Below are 21,744 nucleotides of genomic sequence, written 5' to 3'. Positions count from 1 at the left end.
CAAAACAGCTTTTTAATGTGTTCCAGCCAGGACTGAAAATATCACACAACTCACAGAACAATCGTCAAATTCTCATTATCACCACTAGTGTCAGGAGAAGTCAGTTTTATGGGGAAGGAGTTACTGAGACCTTAAGATTCCTGCGGTGTTTTCTTCTTTTTTTTTCCTGAGAAAATAGCCTCCTGGTAGAGCCTGCAGCATCCAGAAAGACCTTCCAACGGTTCCCTGAACTACTCTATGTACCATCTATATAATAAGGAAACTAATAATTCCATAATTTGAAATGGGTACTGTGAGGATACTTTCTGCTCTTGCCAAACACCAGCTATGTCTCAGTGAAATGGAAGCCACCGGGCTCAGTTTGGCAGTAATTCAGTAAAATATAATGGCCTATGACATACACAAAGTCTGACTGGGATCTCTGCTGATGCCTTATGCCCTTTACACTACCTATCCATGGATCAATGATGCTTTTATGAGTAATTTTGAGGTGTTCTGATACTATAAGGACTGAAAATTAAACTATCTAAAAAATTAATACTTTCTACTGCATTTTTAAGGGATCTTTCTAATTTTTCCGATCATGTTCCAGAATATTGTCCTATTCAACAGAAAATTATTTTCCTTCCCCCCCCACCCCCCAAACCAGAATTTTTCAGGTCTTTAAAGTTGGGTCGGTATTTGCAGCTCTTGTGTCATTGCACGCAGGAAGCCATTTATCACCAAGTTCTGTGCAAATGCCTTTTGATTTCCACAGCCGTTATCTTTTGTGGCACAGATAATTAAGTGTAATTATTACCAATTAAATAAGCAACAATTCAATTACGTTTTTTATAGCAATTCATATTGGAAAAATTATATTGGAAAAACTATAACTTCCAATATTTAAACGGTCTTGATGAAGAGAAATAAACACATATTTTCAGCGGTTGAAATGGGTTGGTATAGGCTAATATGCCACATGACACTTCAGAGAGATGCACCAGCACTTCCCGGATACTGGGATCTTTTTTTCCTATATTACTGTTCCTGTTTGGCAATGCATAAATCCAATACCATCTTTTGAATAATACACATTTCACAATAGTATCTGAACAACTGAGTTTCTCAGGTTTTGATCATGTTTTAAAGGAAAGCATCCTGTAACATTATCGATCCAAGGAACAGCTGAAAGGATCCAAATGCCTACCACCCGCTCCGAGCGACACAACAGCTGCATCGTCTAAACCATCTAAAACACAGTCTGCGGCCGTGTCCTGGCACCTGTGTCCAAGCCCAAACTCGGCGTGTACTCACTCACAGCATCGAAGCACATTTGAAAAAGCTGTGCTTATTCTCTGCATAATAACTTCCACACTTGTGTTTCCTATAGTTAAATATCAGTTCCTAGCTGAGGCTGAACTAGACTCCAGAGTAGATAATATTAAACTTCACAACCTTCCCCACTCCTAAAAATGGTAAATGAAAAAATCAGATCTCTGAGGTCTATGAAATGACATCATTCGTCCTTCCCTTTCCTGCATACAGACTTGTAAGCACCCAGATTTTTGTTTTCATAGCTTTCTGAAGCAATTTTCTTTTTCCAAATGCATTCCAACACACAGTCCCATGTGTCTACTATCCTTTCCCCTTCTGATACTTGGTTCAGCAGATGGTGCAAATGAACTGGCATATACAGTATTTGCTTAATCCTATGCTCCTTTGAATTGCTGTTTTGAGACTAATGCAGCTACTTTATTATTGTGAATTGTCTGCATTATGTCCTTGCCTATGTTGTTTGATTTATCTTGTTCTTCCCGGATGCTGCTGATGAAGAATCAGGCAGCTTGGAGAGCCCTTTAGTTAGCTCCACCAAAAGGTGGAAACTCTTGCTAAGAAAAGTCTAAGAGATGACACAAGGTACAAAGCACAGCCAGAGCCAGAGATTTCCAATCATTAGAAATACTCTGAGATTGAATGGGAAAAGTATGAGATCATTATGGCATGAGTCAATTGATCAAGACATGAGGATAAATTAGTCTGCAGACATCACTGACCAGCAAAGCTTTAGCAGGAATATGCTCTTTCAGACCCCTTGTTTTTAAGCTTTTAACTGGTTTGGCAGACTGCAAAAGAACCCTAGTCTTGGTGTTCTGGGAAGCAACACGGTATGTGCACCACAAAGTGAACGTTTAGGGTGTGGAGAACATGAATAATTATAGCAATACTTTTATATTCATTAGGTAGGCCACAGTTTCCCCAACCTTCAGCAATCTGTGGCTAAGTGGAGAAACGAGTTAAACATCTCTTGTTGAGAAACAAGAAGACTGCTTTATCCAACTGTAGAACCTGTGACTGAATGACCCACCCAATACTGAATAAGCTGCTACGTAGGAAAAATCCTGTTTCAGAGATGCTGGTACTAATTGGCTACCTTCTCTCCCTTCCCCCCCTCTCCCAGAAATGAAGGCCAGAAGAAATCATGTTGAAGCTTTAGGAAGGGACAGGATCCAATGGACACTCTACACTAAGGCTGCTGTTTCTTAGGTGGTAATGGCAGCTTAAGCAGCACCATGCAGTCCCCACTGCTGTGTGAGCCCAGCTATCTGTGTGGCTGTACAGCAAACCAGCGGGGGGAACAGAACTGTCCAAAAAATAACCAAGGGAATAGGCAGAATGTGGGCAGAAATGTGTGGCTGAATCTGGTGATGTGGGACAAATGCTGCTTAAAAACTGGTACAGATGGCCAATCCATGTGTGGGTTTCTGAAAGCAACTGGAGACGGTTCTCTGCTTGGTGACAGACAAAGGCATTTTTAGGACTGTGTTCTGAGCCAGATCCTTGCTGGCTTGCTTAAGGAAAGCTATCTTACTGAGCACTAATTACTGCTGATTATCTCGGCTCCCCAGAAAGGGTCATTTTGGAGCAGAGACTGATGGTACTGTGGAGGCTTGTGGCTCTCAGGTCCAGACTCAGAAGAGCTCTTGGGGATCACCCTTACTCCACTATGGCTGGGCTGCATAAGTATAATGACCTAACAGCTGGGGACCAAATCTCTTTGGCCAGAAGCCAGGACAGATGACAATGGAGAAAATTACATTTAGTTCTATATTGCATTTAAATTTCTTTTTACCTGTGTATGACTCTTCTAGTTTTCCCAGTAGCCAGGTATGGTGAAGAAGAGAATGGTTTTTAGAAGAACCATTTTCCTGATGGAATTCCAAAGAATGGTCATTTATCTGGCAAGCTGAGCTAAAGCAGTTTTTCTTCTTGTTGTGATAGAAGCTACCCCTGATCCTGGCAGAGTAGCAACACTGGGAATTCACCTTCATCAAAGGTCTGGTATTACAGGATCAAGTAAAGTGTTAGGGACATGTAAACAAACCAAAATGGTTGTTCAGCCATTTAAGATTCAAGAGACTATGTCAAAGTCCCTGAGCCTTGATCCTCTACAACCTCGTATTCTGCCTGATCCAGAGTTTAACACACCTCTGGGTTCATGCCAGGATGGGAAGAGACTGCAGCTGGGCACAGATAAGGTTAAATCCTTACTTTCCATGGTGATCATTTGTAATCCTCAAGTCTCTCTCATATGTGTTGAGAGCCAAGAAGGCAAATTAAAACAGGGTGGCCACTGGAGGAGCATGGCATCGCCCAGAATGCCAAGCTTCTTTCCCGGTCACTGGGAGTCACTGCGTGCACAACGCTGCGTCCGCTTGAAGGATCAAACCCCAGTGCCAATAACACTGACACCGGGCAAGTAATCAGGTTTACATAGCCCCTTACGTCTGGCAGAGGAAAGCCCGTCTTGTGGGCATGCCCACGTCAGAAGACCATTTTGTGAGGCATTCCTGGAACCTTCCCTCCTGCAGAAAGGTCAGCTTGTGTCTGGCTAGCAGGGCGGGCAGCACCCAGCGGAGTGCCAGCTCTGCTCAGCAACGGGGGCTCACCCTGCCAGCACAGCAGGGTCCCTCAGCCAGGCAGGCTGCCGTGTGTTTGTTGCAAGATGCGTAACAGGTCTAAATCAAACATTCAGGAAAGAATCTAAATCATGAATGCTCCCTACCATTTTATATGGGGAGATCAAGCAACACTCTCTGCTGCTCACAGAAGAAAAAATATACAGAAACTCTATCACAGTCTCTCGATAAGACTTTGAGCCACATAACAGCCTAACAGCAAAAGGAGGCACATTTTTTTTCCTATTCTTTTCCTTCTTATTGACTATAAAATAGCCCAAGGTCACCAATAAGCAAAATGAAGGCTCAAAATACCAACTCTATGTGCAGGCTTGAAACAAAAGTTAAAATTATATCAAATCAACAATAACTCATTCCCATGGTGTTCCACCTGCCCTCATTAGGTTATACAGAACAAATGTCAGAGATAACATTCAGGAAAAAGGTGTTCTTCTGATAAGGAAAATAGCTTTGTAGCAGTTCCTTTGGGGGGAAATAAATAGTCTTCCTTCCCTCCTTTTAAAAACAGACCAGCTGATCTATTGCTAGATTTGTGCAAAGTTTTGCACAACAAGGTCCTTAAACTGCTGTTATACTTCATTTGTGTCTTGGTAAAATAACATCATAAGGTCCCAAGATTATTATCTCGCAGTGATTTCCAGATAAGGCTTGCAGTTTACATGTACAAATACCTTTTTCCTAATTGCTAGCACTGCAAACTCTTGCTTGGAGTTTGAAAGTCAAGCTGTGTTCCTCCTGTCTCATACATCACCACAATAAAACACTACACTCAGTGCTTAACAATTCTGTTGTAAAGTGCGACAGAAAGCAGGAACCCCTCTAATCTTTGCTAGCTGCATGACTTTGCAGCCCTAACAAAAGAAACCAAAGAGTAAAGTTTTACTTTACACAGGCACACAAGGACCAGAGGTATTCGAGAAGAAGGTGGCATTTTTTTTTTTTTTTTTTTTTTAGATTGTAGTCCCATTTTGTGGACCCAGGTACGCACTTCCAAGTGTTACAGGTTCTCCACAGCACCCAGGAGCTGTCCTCACATCCTGGAACAAGTTGGGCACGTTGATGCTTGTCCATTACACACCCATCTCCACGCAGCTGGCCTCTTCCAGAAAGGTAAGTAAAGGTGTTTCTGTCACTACTAGAAGTGCATATGGGATGGGAATAAAAAGAGACTGCCATTTCTTCTGCTAGCTGTCAGAGCAAATTGTTATCACCAGCTGTGATCCCAGTATGCAGGAGAACAACAGTAGCATTTTCCTGTGACAGAACGAATAGGTACACACAAGCACGCATTTCTGTTAATGCAGAAAAAAAAATGAATGAAACTGTGGTACTGGTATCAGGCTACAAATAGAAGAACTGGTCTTCAAGCTCATTCTCGGTACGTGACTGTGGTCGTACCACTAAATGCAACATCAGGGGAAAAAAAAAAAGATCCACAAGTACCTACATTTAAGCATCCAACTCCAAGAGTATGAGCCATAGAAGTCCTACTGAGGTGCCTGTGTTTCACCTGCTTTGGTTGGGGTGAGCCTTGGCACATACTCAAACAATTCAGAATTCACAAAACAGCGAGCTTTGAGCCCCCTGAAGCCACAGCGACCCTGGTAAACTAGATGTGCCGGTGCTGTTCTCTGGCAGTGAGGCCGACTGGCTGGTAATGTCCCACCTTCCTAATGTTAAGCCTTCTCATGCACCAGGCTGGGAGACCACATATAAATTGCCTTCCAGCAATGGACTCTATATCATGCCAAATCCTAAACTGTGCCCAGGAATTTATTATTTTAGAGTCAGCAAAGCAGGCCAGGGACAGCTCTAATGATATAGACCTTGCATTCAGGTACCCAAGAACATCACTAGATGCTATTTAATACTGGAGGATGGAGATAACCCAACAGTTTTGAACAGACAACTGAGCTCTAAGTGTGACAGACCTGGATGGCTCAAGTACGCAGTTGGGTACACAGAAGAGCAGTCACTGGCACCTTCGCTGTAATCTGCCGTTCAGTGGCTCTTCAATAAAAAAATCATGAATCCCGAGAGCAAGGACCGGAGCACCGAAGTCCTCATTCTTAGTCAGCCACTCTCCCTGTCAGCTGGGACAATCTGGTTCCTTTTTGTACTCTCCTTTGTGGCCCAGGGAGCCGTGCCCTCCCAGTTGCACTGTGGCCCAGTTCCAATAGATCGCTCACAGCACGCGCTGGTTTTTTAGCCTGTTCATGATGCATCAGCACGTGAGGCTTTGAACTCCCTCGGGTTAAGCAGCACATTGACCCATACGTCAAGACTTCTGGGCGAGGGTTCTGGAATACCAGATAAAGCCAGGCATCACTTACCACCTCCAACGCTGTGCTGTAAAAATATAAGAGTGGCCGGCTGAAACCGGCATAGCACAGATGCCTGCGGTATCCCAAGCAATGACCTCCAGCCAAAGATGAAGCCTGTAGCTGAAGGCTGCAGAGAAGACCCTAAATCTGACTGTGGCTTTATGTCCTGAGCATCCTAAAGGTCCTCGCCTGTGCAATAGGTATAATGGCTTTTATAATAATATTGCCAGAGCAAAAAATTAAAAATCGCAAAAAAGATCAGGTACTATGATGATGGGAGTGCAGGTAGATCTAGATTTTCAGAGTCCACAGAAAATGTGAGAAGGCATAACGAAATTCATTATAGGAAATGGCTTTACTATGCTAGAACTTTCAGGCATGTTTTCAATGATGTCATGGACATATACTTTAGTAAATGTATGTGGATGAACTTTTTTCCCCTCTTCATAATTATTTCTATTTTATAATAGCCACAAGAGCCTGCAGGCAATGTATTTTCTTGCACTTTCTGGACGGCTGAAGTCATTTGGTTTTCCTGATGCTATGCAATTCATTCAAGGTGTTTAATACTGATAACCAACCACAGATGCACTCCCTGGACTTTCCCATTGCATCAGTAACACACCGACTAAAATGGCTAACTAATACAGGCATTTTTTTTCCAACTAAAACTGGGAGAAACACAGAATTTTATATTCACATAAAAATATCTATATGATAAGCAAAAAACAAAACAGTCATCATAGATTAATACCTTCTGGGTTTTGTTTAATTTTTTTGAGCACTCCCAAGTGGGAGGTTGACTTGTTCATCACCAAAGACATTTTCTGCACAATCACAATTTCTATGATATTCTATAGATTCATACAGCCTTATTTATTAAAACAGAGTTGAGTGTTATTAAATGCATGTTTCTGACAGCCCCTGCAGATATGAATAAAGTAGCTAATGAGAAGAAAAACTGCCTTATTCCCAAGGCAGAGATCATCTTTAAGCTAGTTTGCGATGACAAATGGTTGTTTTCACCTTTATATATATCACCTTCCACGATTACACATATAGATGAATAGCTTTTTGGACTGTATCCATAACTAGCCTCAGACACTGTCTCAAGACTTTCATTCCAGCCTTACTAGTAGGAAGCTGAGCAAAGATGAACTGTATTAATTGTTTGGGAAAGCGTATGTTTACGTGCCTAAAATAAATGAGTGTGAGCAAAATTCAAGCAGCTCACCTTTTAAAAGCTTTGTAGTTTCAAAAGCAGGCTTGAAGAATATTAAGTGCATGTACTTTTCCTCTAGTTTTTTTCCCCCTGCTTTGGACTGATATTTTGATAACTGGTATCAACAACCCTCTTGCAGTTGATATCCTCTGAAGTTCTTTCTAATCTAATTCTTGTCCAGACAGAAACTATAAAAGAAAATAAAAACTTTGAATAATGAAATCAAACACTGGAAGTTAAAAATGTAAGCTCCCTTTAGGTTTGTGTGAGAATATAAATGATACATCCATCTTGAGAAGTACTAAGCAGCCACAACTTCCATTTAAACAAAGGCATTATTAAGGACCAATAACTGCCTTCATAGCAGGTGTCAAACAAGGCTGCTTTTGTCTTGAAACTCACTTAAAGGAAATTAAGAGAAAAAAAGCCTAAAACATCAATCCAAACCAATCAGTGTTAAAAAAGTATTTCGTTTTCTATTTTGACCCTTCCCATGATTACTCTGGTGTTCTGTCCTCCTCAAGGAAATGGTCTTCAGCAGAATTTGGTGCATGAAACGTGGGAAGACAGTGTAAGCAGAGAAGTGAGAGCATCTTCATAGACAGCATCCTTCTCAAGCCCCCGGGGGGGGGGCTTTGTCTCATGTGGGCAGATTTTGTTTCTGCTGGTTTTCCTCTTGCTTCATGTATTTCTAATCCCTGGTGCAGTAGTCAGTGAAAAAGAAAAAGAAAGCTCTTGAAGCTTCTGTGGTCCTTTTTTTTTTGTGTGTGTGTGTAGAAGGGAGGCACCTTTTGCCTTTAAACTGTGTTCATACTCAGAAGCGTTGAGCAGTGCACGGCTGCTCCCTGTGGTCTCAGCAGAACTGGGCTGACTGGCAGAGGCTTGGGGCAAGCCTTGGAGGTCAGAATATGACAGTGTTCATGTGTCCTTTGCTGCTGTGAAGTTCACTGATTAATCTGATAGCATTTGTACCTTGTATTTCTAAAGGTAATGAAATATATAAATACCACACGAGAAGATTACGTCACTTCGGAGAAAGGCCACTACTTTCTGAGATGTTGTTGCAGTTTGTATACTTGTGCAATTGAAAGCAGAATTTTTCCTTCCCATTTATTATAGCAACAGGAAGCTTACTTTAGGTAGCAAGGTGGCCCACAGTGGGAATCTAAATATTAATATAAGACTAAAGGAACCAACCTATTCTTATACTAAAATAGAAAGAATTTGAAGAAGCTGAGAAAAAAAAAAAGAGACCAGATGGTCTTCAAGATACAATTAGCCCCCAAGAAGGTATACAAAAGAAACAAAAAGTGTCATGAATATGATTTTGGTGATAACACTGAAAGACTCCAAGAATATACATTTTGTTCCGAATAATTTTTCATTCTCCTTACACTGTTAACTATCATAATGAGCAAGCTGTATTTCATGTTCTGTTTCTTACTGCAATTATTTTCATAAAATTAATTCATTTTTAAAATTACATTGTTCAAGGGCACTTAGAAATAGAATATATGATATTCTCTCCTTTCTATGGCTGAGCATTTCATCTTACACACCGGGAAAAAAAATCAGTAAGGCATCCAAGGATACATTGGAATACCACAGTGATATTGGGAGAGTTATAAAAGACAGACTTGCTATTAAATAGACTATAATATTTCAAGTGACACTATAGCTCTAATACATCTTGTCAGAAGCTAATCAGTGGAAAGGTCCAGTGTAGTGTTTAGAAAATTGAAACTTTACTTCCTTCTTTTGCATATCACTATCAGATTATTCCATTTTATATTTCATTGCGTTGATTGGGAAGCCTCTAGAAAGAAGCCTCTGCCTTCTTGTAGACCTGGAATCTACATTACGTTGTGGGATGAGGAGTGGTAATATACCTGATGAAGCTGGTGCAGCGAAGTACCAGCGTGAGACAAGGTCCACTCCGGGGGGGTGCTGCGATCTCTACCTAATCACCGCACCATTTTGTTTAGACAGTTTTGTGTTTGCCTTGGAGCTTTTGATCCAGCACGGCGGGGTCTAGTCCTGTTTTATAAATAAGATGCTATGAAATCTAGTCTAGGAAATATGGCTGTGGGTTTTTTTCATGTGCCTCACACTTTACGTAAAATCATCTTATCTGGGGTAGAAATGGTGCACAGTCCTTTAATTAAATCAGTGCTAAGTTTTGCCTGAATGATTAATAAAATGAGAAAATTCTCTGTCTTACTATGAAAGCTCTATTCTTTTGTATTCCTTTATTCTCTTCTATTACTAAACCCTTTCTTCAAATCAGATCCCCCAAGCTGATATTTGTTCCTTTGGGCTCACCTAAGGACTATAATCTGTGGCTAAATCAAGATAATTTTCATTTGTCACAAAACTCCAAAACAAAACAACAACAAAAAATGCAATAAAAATAACCATTTGTTGTTGTTGTTCATGAAGCATGGCATTTTCATGGCTAAAATTGCCCAAGGGAATGGAGAAATTAATTTCAGTACGTTGGATTTTATAGGAATGAAAGTCCTCTGAATAAATGAAAAACTATGAGATGACATTTGGATCAAAGGAGGTACATCCATTGACTTTAATGGATGTTGAACTGGACCTTTGATTATTAAAACTGCCTTATTATGAAGTAACGGTGAGGCAGCAGCACGGACTACAAAGGGTAACAAGGTCCAGGATCAAGGAAGCAATTTGGAGTAGGGAGGAATATTCAATATAGCACAGTTTTCTAGCTGTGCAGAACATTACATCCTATGGGTGTGTTTACCTTAGGCAAGGTAAACACAAACCCATGGGCTTCTGTTTATTAATTTAATACACCTGTCGATGGTTCTGTTACCATGACCAGAAGGCATGCTTAGAAACCAAAAGTGATATACAGATTTGCACATTAACGACCACCAGATAAACACTGATATCCATACACATGTACATACAGCAGTGAAAAAGTTTACTGAAGTTTTCTAATAGGCTAGTGCAAATGGAGAACATTTGCAATTAATTGGTAAATTACTAAACAGTATGGTTCATAGGATACCTACAAAAATGTGCATTCCATCTATATCCATATGTACATATATAGAGATATAATTTTATTTTTCACTCAGAACCAGTGCAATAAATCAACCTTTTCATCTTTCTGTTTATTTTGTTTTCAATTCAAGTTTTGTAAATGATGGTAATCTGGTATGAGCAAGAGTCTACTCTAAATTGTTCCACTGAAAGTCAGTAGTAACTCTACTGAAGTGAATAAATTTATAGCAGTGTGAAGCCATAATAGGTCAGACAACACTATAATGTTCCCAGATACAAAAGCAAGAAAGGGAAATTTACATTTTAGGATCTGTAGGATTCCCCAGCACTTTCTTGTCTTCTCCTTTCAGTGCTGGCAAGTTCAGAGATGAGGTCCAACTTCAAGACAGATGCCAGCTGATATGAATCCATACTGCTGCTCGCTTCCCTGCCCAGCCCAAGTAGCACTCAGGGAGCTATTAAGGATGGTCGTCATTTGGGTGGAAAGGACTAGATTAGCGTTTTCATCAGACCAGTCTTCTGACCCAGCTCTGACTGTGCTTGCACCAGTACAAGGGAGGTGACTGGAAGGCGAATTTAGCCGTGTATGTGCCAGTCTCCCAAACCCACAGAAACCCAGGACTATTATTCACTTTTTAAATCCTCACTCTATTTTACTGTTTAGAGTCAGGTTTTAGGGTTTCTGTTGTGAATATAACATGGTGAGATTACAGACGAAAAAAGTGGGAGTACACATACGGTCAGACTGAGTGACAGAGTGAGGAGGCATCCTCCATACAGACAAGGATCAGGGCATCGCAGAAGAAAGATGTAAGATTTTCAGAAACATTCTAGAAATAGGATCAAACTCAAGAACCCAAAGCAAGCCTCCAACATATATAGACATGGAAGAGCCAAACAATCTTGAGACGCATCAAAGATGATCTCTCCAGCAGAGATGGGTAAGCAGTAATGCTGTTTTACCTACATAAAGAGTGGCAAAGGAAGGGGAAGGGACAAGCAGGCTAACTAGTACAATTAACTACATACATAAAATTATTAAAAAAGATTATATGACCTGGTTGCTCGCAATATCACAATAAATAGACTCATGAAATAATCTTTCTGAAGATTAAAAACATGGGGGTGGGGGGTGGGGGTGTTATAGGATTAATTTTCCCGAGCAGACCATAGGGCTGCCATAAGCTTTCCACAGTGAATACTTCAGGTTCCAAGATAACTGCTTCCAAGAACAAAGATCTGAACCACCAGCTTTGCATTAAAGCCTATTTCTTGACCTCTTCTGAGCACCCACCCCTCCCTGCATAACAATTTGCACCAAACACCCATGGATATTCAATATTAAACAACTAATTAGTATTTCTGCCATTTTCATTGCTTTGAACACGAAGCTGGTTTTGGCGTTTTCAGGTCTTCATACAAATCACACCTCTGCAGCTCTTATTCCTAAACTTAATTAATAGTTATTATTATTTATGACTGCACTGCATACTAGTCCAAGCTTTAATTTGGTCTTCTAAAAAGAGAGCCTGTGGCTGTGCTTTTGGACTTTTTTTCTTCATCTTTTTTCTTTTCTGAAATAACATGATTAGTTCAAATCTTGTAGCTTGTTTTTATATGGCTAGTGCTTTGTCTTTGTCTCTCTCTTTCTCCCTTTTATCCTTCTGACTTTTTTATTTTTAAACTGCTCTAACCTAACTTCATTCCGATTTCTTAGTCATGGATGCTTCAAGGACTCTTACCACTGATTATCATCCTTCCATTCCCATTAGTCCAGACCTTAATTTTATTTTGAAGGTCATATGGTCTGTATGTCCAGTGGGCACGGTAGCTGGCTTGTGTTCATACACAATATATTTTTCTCCTTAACTGATACTCATGAGCCTGGTAGTGCCTTTTGTATGAATACTGACCATTACTATCTCCAGAATACTGATAAAAATTGCCATTTCTGCTAAAATCCCAATTCGATCTCTAATCCTTTGCACTTTATTCCCATTCCCCGTTTTTCACTGACTTCTGAAATACCTGCTATCCACAGACAATAAAATCTGTTTGTGAGCCATAAGAAGCAGAAGTGGTCACTACTGTACCGGCTCACTGTACTCTCCAAAGGCTGGTTTGAAATTACTATCCGATTTTTTTAAATGCTGTTGGGTTTTCTCCATCTTTGTTGCTTCTCATGTGTCACAATGGGACACAATTTTCCCATCAAGAAAACAATTCATTTGTTTTAATAAAATAGAGATCAATGGATGCAAAGTCCACCACTATTATTAACAATATGAATGCTGTCTTTCCAACCCACGTCCTATCCAGGGATTGCTTCAGATTCAGTCCTCTCTTCAGAACATTTCTAAGTTGGTGGTTCATTCCCTACCTTTCCCATCTTCCGCAACTCTCCCATCCCTGCTCCCTTGTTCCACCCACTCCACCCTGACCACTTGTTTTTTAAAATTTTTGCTGTATTGTTTTCTCTGATCTTTCCTGCTTATGATGGCCTAACTCTTAATATAACTATTTTGTGACGTTGTGTCGTTATTTAAAAAAGGGAAAAGCTAACATTTGACTGTATGAGCTGTTGCAGAGTACATTTCTTCTCATTTATTATTCTGAAAGTAACATAACACTGTCTATAAAGCATTAGATGCATAAAAGAGAGGAACAAAACCCACTGTGATCGTTACTAGAATAAATGCTAAGAAATTACATTAGCAGAAATCCTTGGCAGAATCAGCTAATTATAGTTGGCACAGATAGATTACAGTTAGCCAGCTAATAGTTATCTGAATCCTTCTGTGAGAACCCTCTGACTTTGAATGCATTTTCCTGGGGAAAGCTGCCCCAAGCTGAATTGGTTTAGGCTGAAAAATTCCATCATTCATAGGACTAAAGTCTAAAACAATGCTGTGTCTGCTTTCAGCATCTCCAGTTCTGATGTTTCTTTAGAATTTTGACAGCTTTCATAGGAAAAGCTCCAGAATGACTATGTGATCCAAACCTCCTCCTTTGAGTGAATCCTTAATAGAACCTCTTCTTAACAACCATTAGGATACAGCAACTCGCTACATACATGATCATAAACTGTTTCCCTAGCATCTCCCATTCAGTGCACAGCACAAGGTAAATGAAGTCGCTGCGTGTAGGACTTCATTCATATCTACTGAAGACCTGGAAATGGGGCAGAAGCATGAAACTGCAAAACAAGAAGGGATGAACTTAGAGTAACCCAATACTGCTTTATCAAACTGCCCCTGCCCCCAATCTCTACTGGGGTACTAAGCCATGGAAAAAGCATTTTCACCAGCATGTTCCTAGAAACACCATCCGCTCATTTTCCAACTACATAGCTAGCCCGAGACAACAGACTGCATCCAACAGCAATAATTTTGTTGTTAGTATATGAGGCGAGATTAAATTCCAAGTGTGCTGCAAAACCAGACCCTTGCTTTCTCAGAATGGCCACCTCCCCTTAGCTGACCCCTCGGAGTGCCCCAGTGCTCATCCGTGTGCCTCGATGCCACACATGCACACTGGGAATGGCAATGCCTCTTCAGCTGGTAGGTGCTACGCAGCCGCTAACATTTGCAACTGAGATACGAGCATGCCGCTGTAGCAAAGCCTACAAGGAAATGAGTAGCACTGGAGCACTTGCTGATGAGTGAGGACCAGTCATCCCGTGCACTGCATGCATTGGGGAGCCTGTAGGAAACACAGTGCATGATGAGGCAGTTCAAAGGTGTTGGCATAATGTAACTCACAAAGGGAAATGAATTCATGTTCCATGGGCGACTATAAATGCAGTGTTTCCCTTCCCCTGAGTACCTGACTTTGCATCCTTCACATGCTTGCATGTAATCTTTCTGCTTCTTCACTGAAGCTACACAAACAGCTGTAAAATATTGACCAGATAGCTGCCACGAACTGTTATGTACTAGAGGCAAAACAGCCCCCAAATAATTTGAGTTCATATCCTTCCCATGGATGAAACCATATTAAGAAAAGCAAATTTCCCTGTGCATTAAAGGAAGCTGTTGCATGCATATCTATTTTGCATGTGCAAAAGAAAATTTTGCATACACAATGGGTATATATACAAATGGCTTCTGATTACAATGTAAGCATTGCCTTTAGAAAATTGTGTTCCATTAAATAATTCACGTTATCCTTCCAGCAAAAGAAATCCAAAAGTGTCTGGCGAGGAGCTAAATTAGTGAAAGCGGGGATTCTGAAAATACTGTCCTCTGTGTTGCAACAGTAACACTTCATTATTGGTTTACACAGAAAACAAACAAATTGGGTAATTTGCAGCACAGATAAGCCTCGGTTAAAATAGCTGTACAGGATGCAAGGGGAAATGGGAGTGTGCATCCCCATGCCCAGATACCTCTCCTGACCCAGAGCGGGAGGGCTCTGCCACACAAACTTCCACTCTGCAAAGGGCAGGTGCCGATTCAGCTCATGAAGGCAATGAGCTGGCGAGCAGAGCAGAGCACAGCCTGGGGAGGACGCAACAGCTGCACCTGGGGAAGAGCTCTCAGAGTTCCCTCCAGCCCAGCCAGAAAGCAAAGGCAAATTTTGAAAACCAGCTGGGCCAGGTACAAGTGTATTTCAAGGCTCAGGCCAGGTAGTCCTGCCTAACTGACAGTAGAGGCTGGTTTTTTTATAATGTCAGAAATTTTGAGAGAATAATTCATTTTATAGAAGGCAGTAAGAAATGTTTGAGCTACAAATTGTGAATAGTGCTGCTGGTATAAAGCGACTGTTTTTAGAGTGCATTCAAATCCATTACACATTGAAGATCTAAATAAAATAGCTAAGCAACTAGAAAATGACATGGAAAAAAATAAGGTAATGTGTGAGGACTGAATTATTGTAGCTCAGTGGAAACTGTTGCTCTGAGTGTTATCTCAACCTTCAAACTCCGTACAGGTTTCCTGTTTGTTCCTAACTCGTACCGACTGAGACTAGGGTGTAGGTCTTGGGCCTTATTGTCTGATAGTTCGCAATATCTACTACTTGATGACTTGATAAGAAATTACATTTTCAAAAGCTTGACATTAATTTAAAACACACAAGGTTTTGCTCATTATTTGTGAAACATTATTCCTGTTCAAGTCCTAGTCAGCAGCTACAGCAAAGTATGCTGACCCCATTGATGAGGTAATCAATTATGCTGGAACAAAACAAACGGCAAACTAGAAGGAAGGGAAGCCTATGGTTTTATAAGAGCCAGAGAAAACAGAGAGAAAGAGCATTTGGCAAATGACACAGGACAAAACATTTCATCTCTAGGTTCCAAGATGATATATTTTGAATTTGCATTAAATATGATTTACAAAATTAATGTTCTTCTATGCTGGACCACTTTACTGGGAGTGAATGAAGACAAACCAGGGCATACATCCAAAGCTGTGGTTCCACAAGCATGTGGCACTCTGGAATGGAGGTTTACATGCCAGCAGCTGCAATTATCCCAACTAGCAATGATTTAGCATTCTGTGATGTCTAGAGCATAAAAAAACATATATATGTTATTGTGATATATACCTTTATATCACAACCATCTGAAATTCAGGTTTAAATTCTGCCTTTAAAGAGACTGCAGCACAGCTTGTTGCTGTGTGCACGTTGGAGAATAAAAATGATTAATTCTGCCCATCAGTGAAGTTTTTGCTTATAAGTATCACAAGGCTTTGCTGCGTGCAGCAGAAAAAAAATTAAAATCATTTTTATGCTTAGTTTCAAATCCTTATTTAAAACCATGTAACAGTGCTAATTACTAAACACTGAGACGACTGAATAAAATATCATAAAATGCTGACTTAAAAATCAACCACAAAACACCTTAAACCTACAAGCATTTACCACATTTTTTTAGTGCATGATTTTACAATCCTGAGTTCAGAAAAGATTTTCATGTTAAAGTTAACAGAAGAAAGTAATTAGGGAAGAAGTAAATCAAAATGGAATATATCATGTAATATGAGCTCCCATGATGAGCTGAACATCTGAAAAAAGGAGCAGAATGATCAATTCCTCACTGCAAGAAAGAGACACAGAAAGATTGGCTTGGGAAAAAACAAAAAATTTCCTTTTGGAATCACCACAGCGGGAGCCAGAGGAAGCTTTGCACCCAGAGACCTAATGTTGTCTGTTAAGCTAACAAAACTAGTCTGGAAGAAGGAAAAAAGTAAGACTACATCTTTTCATCCCCTTCCACTTCACTGCTCATCTCCCTAGTGCTTATCTTGATCCCGGTTTTCTTTTTCCGAAGATTTTTTTTCTCCCTCCCCTGCTTCCTTTCTTGCTTGTTTTCGACGCTGACAGGGGGAGCAGCATGGGTGCATGATGCCAGCTGCCTCCGAACAGGGACCCTGCCTTTCTCATTTGCATCGTTACATTCAGCAATTACAGAATGTACCAGGAAGGACCCAGAAGGGGTCAGTGACAAAGATAGCACTGCAAATTCAGCACAGCCCTCCTAGCCCTGCGGAGGATGGGTACTGCGGCCGGCGTGGGGCCAGTCCAGTGGTGTGTCCAGTCATGCTAAAGGAATCAAAGATCTCAAAAACAGGGCAATGCCTTGTGCCACAGGACAATTTGGAAAGAAAACATGGGAATAGCCTACCTAAGCCATCTGCTTCCTACCCATTTTTCCATAAGAGTGCAATGCAAAACTTGACATGACTGAGAAGGAATCCCCAGTGGGAATTTCTGGAGAACACGCTCTAGGATGCCTCACCATGAGACAATGGCAGCACAGCTATGGGAGCGTTGCCGAAGCACAACGGTCACTCTCTAGACCAAACCACAGACTAAAATAACCATGCGAATACAATATGCACAACACAGACATATTATCTTTGAATTTATACATGGAAAAAATCTAATGTAATGTATTGTTCCTCGGAGGTTTTATGCCATATTCTTTCCATTATGCCACTGCAGACCTGCCCTGCCCAACTCAGACTATAATACGAACTTATAAGACTATATAACTTTTACGCTAACACCACATAAGCCACAATCAGCAACGTCTTATCATATTGCAAGAGTAAGTGCAACTACAGGCTGTCTATAAGCTGTAGTGACACAGTGAGAGAGATGTCACCACACATCTCAGTCTTGCACACTGTCTCCCCTGCCAGTTCAAGACAGTCTGGGGGTAGGAACCTATCCATAGGGATGGCATTACAAGGTTCATAGACCCAAAAGAAGTGCAGCTAAATACACACTGTCAGGTACAGCTCTATGTTGGGCTGAAAATAACTGCATTTTCTAATGTTCTTGTTATCTTATAAAAGCATCTTGAATAATTACTCACACAATTAAAAGGAATAAGATCAGATATTCTTGGCCAAGTTAGTCATTGAGCAATTTGCCTTCATTTTATCTACTAATGTCATATCTAGAAATAAAAATCTGAATTGTAACCTTGAAATATGAACTCTGCAAACCCATATTTCGGCATATGCGTTGTATGCACACACCAAGGAATACTTTGAAAAATAAAAATAAGATCCCAAACTTTGAACGCATTTTAGGGGTCAAAAAGCAGTGGGAACAAATGCATTATTTAATCATAAAACCCCCACTTGATTCAGTGCAAGGCTGCGGAGGCAGCTCAGGCTCCCAGAGGCAGGCAAGGTGAGGACTGCTTTGAGGGACGGCCACAGAAAGGGCTGAGCTGAGCTCTCCCTCAGCCCTGCCTCTGCCTGGGAGAGGTGGGAGGTGGAAGAGCTGGAGAAGACTGGCAGCTCTGAACAAGAGTGTGCAGCCATTGCCTCAGAGAAGCAGAGGAGAGGAAATGAAGGGGAGCTTCTCACTTCCAAAAAATGAAGCCATTATTCAAAACTGAGAAGAAAGACTGTTAGAAAACAGGGGTTATTCTCACATTGCTTTGACTCCGTGATAATATTCTTCCCCTTATTAATGGCACAGTTTTAGCAGCTACATCTTTATTACAGTCTCTGCATTTCTCCTTCACCCTCATTATGGGTTAGGTCTATTTCTTACCTGACCGACACAGGCTCCACACTCCTTACCTTGACTCAAAGCTAGCAGTAACTTTTAAAAAATGCTCACAATAATAATCAGCTATGGAGTATGCTTACCCTGAGGTAGTTGAGGGTGAAGTTTGTCAGACCCATCCGAGTGATGTTTTTGGACAGCTGCTCCAGCACCTGAGGGTCTTGTGCCTAAACAGAGACAAAAAAAGAATTTTCACTTTGTTTTTTGTTTGTTTTTCTCAACATACTTGGTGGAATGCAAAGAGGGTTCTCTGAAAAGCGGTGCCACTCCTATGGAAAAATTACACATAGATGCTGAATTTGTGTAATAAGCTACAGAGTTCTGTTTGCATAGGAAAAATGTAAAAAGTTCTGAAATTGGAGCAGAATAAAGACTGCTTTCCAGTAACTTCCTCTGTCCTTGTCCATTCAAAAGGTAGACCTAGGAGGTCTAGTCATGGACAGGGGTGCAAATGAGCAGGGCCCCACCAAAGAGCTTCCTGAAGGACCACAGTACATTTGGAGCCTTCCACTTGTTGGCTGGGAGTCCCAGGAAACTAAGCAGATAAAGGCAGGAACAAAAAGGGTATTGCCTTCTTTTTAGGGAGAAGAAACCAAAGCAGAAAGAAATCATCAAGGCACCTTCAGTGGAGCTGATCGTGTAAATAGCATTAAGCACAGACTAGAGAACCCTTCTGGTCCAAGTTATTTTCCCAGAATTAAACAGGAAAAATGCAAGTACAGTCCTTCTCTAACCCTAGCCAGAAGCTTTACCTGTGAGACCAGCCTTTTAAAATGAGATCAATCTCATTACTGAAATTAGTACCTGCTGGTTGCTGGCTAACCTACTTCCACTCTCTTTGAATTTCAGCAGCCCCCTAAATACATAATGTTGCTCATGGCTATCCTTGTTGTCCCTTAATGGGATACTGCTGAAGAGTTCAGAAGATCAGACCTCTAAAGTAAAAGATAACCCTGGGAGAGAAATGGTAGGGCAGGTTTTCAAAGGTATTTTTCTCAGGCCTTTAAGAGCATTTTCAAAAAGGTCCAGGCTTCTTAAGTTATTTGAAATCTAAGTAACTTGATGTCAAAACACAGGTATGTATTTGGGCTTGTGTTCTTACCCTCTATAAAACCATAGTCCTGCAATTACTCCTGTATGTGGAGCACTACTACTTGAAATGCTTCTACATTGTTGAACGGGGAGTGGTAATAAGGCTCTGTCCTTTGTTTCTCTGCAGTGGTTTACCTTATAATATTTTGACTTCAAATTGTAGAATATTTACTTTTGTGTGCATTTTCATTCAATTGCAAGTCTTGAAATGTGAAGAAAAAGAAGAGCTGGATTAAAATTCTGAAGGTTTCTAAGTAAATATACGGTAATTACTTATTTTCTGTCTCATGCAAAGGTATAATGTTTGTTTCATTTAAAGACTAAATATAGTTTGTACCTACAATGATGAAAATTCATTGACTTTTGTGTAGCTTGTATCAGTAGGAACAGATTTTGGGCCCAAATCATACAGAACCACCAGATGGGATTAAAAGGAAAACTATGTGCTAAAACAAAGTGAAAACATAGCAACAGTGGCAACAATAGAGCACTGAGAAACAAGGGAGTGATGAAAGAACTTGTAAATAGACGTAGTTGCAGGCAAAACAAAATATTTATAGTTAATTGCCTTGGGTGTGAGATTTGCTGGAGTTTTTCATAAACCTAATCTCATCTCTTTGCATTAGGTCAAGTGAATAAAGGATTACTTACATGCATGGCTAGAATGCTGCGTGGGACTAATTCTCTGTACTGTCTAATAGTAAAGTGCCATGTTTTTATTCTCATAAGATCATCAAAAGTAAACTCCAAGATAAGACGTCCTTCTGTGCATACCTAGAATACATAAAATGCATGAAATAAATTCCCAGGAATTCTGTTTTCAATGGTATCATATCATCAATTAAACAACATTCAGAAATATCAGAGCAGTATTCTATTGTTCATCTCTGCTAGATTAATTGTTTTTTGTTCTCTTGGGGAGAAAAAACCAAATGTGGGAAAATGACTTCATAGGCCTTACCATGGAGACAGTAACTTATACTACTATAGATTTTATAGCATATTACAAACATAGAATATTGGTGTGCTAAATCTTATTTATTGCATCAATTCTCTTTCCCTCACAGTTCACTCCTGCTAATTAAGGAATGAACCTCGCAGTGGAGGTGGCTGTGGTGCAACTGCACACACTCAATGTCAAGTTGCTGAACCAGTCATTCTTAAACTGGTTTACATTGCCCTTTCCTTACAATAACTTGGCATATAAACCTTTCTTTCATGTTTGGTTGGAGTACTCAGTGTCCTGAATGCCTGTGGCCAAAACCCCAAACTGATTATTTTTTCCCCTTGCCTTTTCTAAATGTTTTTGTCCTTTCCAGGCATTTTATCCAATTTTTATTTTACTTTCATTTCTTATCTACTTTTATTAATCTCCCCTTCCAAGGAAAGCCAGGTGGGGTGTCTGCCGTCAGGCTGTGTGAGCTGCACTGCCACGGCAGGTTTGAGAGCTGGGAAGCAGAGAGGTTCCGTCATGGACAATGGAGCTGCTTCCACAGAAAGGGGCTCATGCAGCTTTGTGAGGGGTTTTGTCTAAGAAAGGAGAGAAAATCTGGGAGGAGTAAATGCAGCAGGTGGAAATGAAAAATGAAATAAATTACCAGAGATATTTATAAAAAACTGTCCACAACTTTATGTGGAATAAACTGCTGTGGGTCGTCTTTAAGCTGCGAAATATAAGCCTGACATGGTATCTTGACTAGGGGTACCGTGGAGTACTGTAAATGATGCCTGATCTGAAAATTAACTACCTCTGTTGTTGATTTTTTTTATTATTTTTTTTTATATTGGATGTTTAGGCTTACAACTGCTGTTCAAAGTAAACCTGAAAGCGCAGGGTACAGAGATGTTGTGGAAACAGGGTGTAACTGCTTTCAAAAGAAAAGGTTTCTGTAACTGTAATTATAATATAACTAATATTTGATTGAACAACTAGCCAGCCTAGAATCAGTTGTGTCTGTTGAGCCTTTCTACAAGCCCCAGCTCAGACTTGGCTGTCTCCCACTTGGGCAATATTTGGCTTTTCTGGTTAACAGTTCACTTAATGTCATCATAGTTTTTTCTCCTGGTTGTTTCTGCA

The 21,744-nt window shown here is 40.5% G+C and overlaps 1 protein-coding gene across 16 annotated transcripts in view; it reads right to left on the bottom strand.

Annotated features, from left to right (window-relative positions):
* LDB2 (LIM domain binding 2) overlaps positions 1-21,744 on the bottom strand; it is a 220,096-nt gene that overhangs the window by 26,932 nt on the left and 171,420 nt on the right. For all 16 annotated transcript variants that reach the window (XM_056326458.1, XM_056326457.1, XM_056326463.1 and 13 more), the window contains 2 exons: positions 20,319-20,441; positions 18,659-18,742 (listed from right to left, as the gene is read on the bottom strand). In XM_056326458.1, coding sequence (XP_056182433.1) covers positions 18,659-18,742; positions 20,319-20,441 — 207 coding nt within the window. The remainder of the gene's footprint in view (positions 1-18,658; positions 18,743-20,318; positions 20,442-21,744) is intronic.

This window comes from Falco biarmicus, chromosome 1 (assembly GCF_023638135.1).
Source record: "Falco biarmicus isolate bFalBia1 chromosome 1, bFalBia1.pri, whole genome shotgun sequence".
Lineage (NCBI taxonomy): Eukaryota > Metazoa > Chordata > Aves > Falconiformes > Falconidae > Falco > Falco biarmicus.
This window is presented reverse-complemented; position numbering and strand designations above follow the sequence as displayed.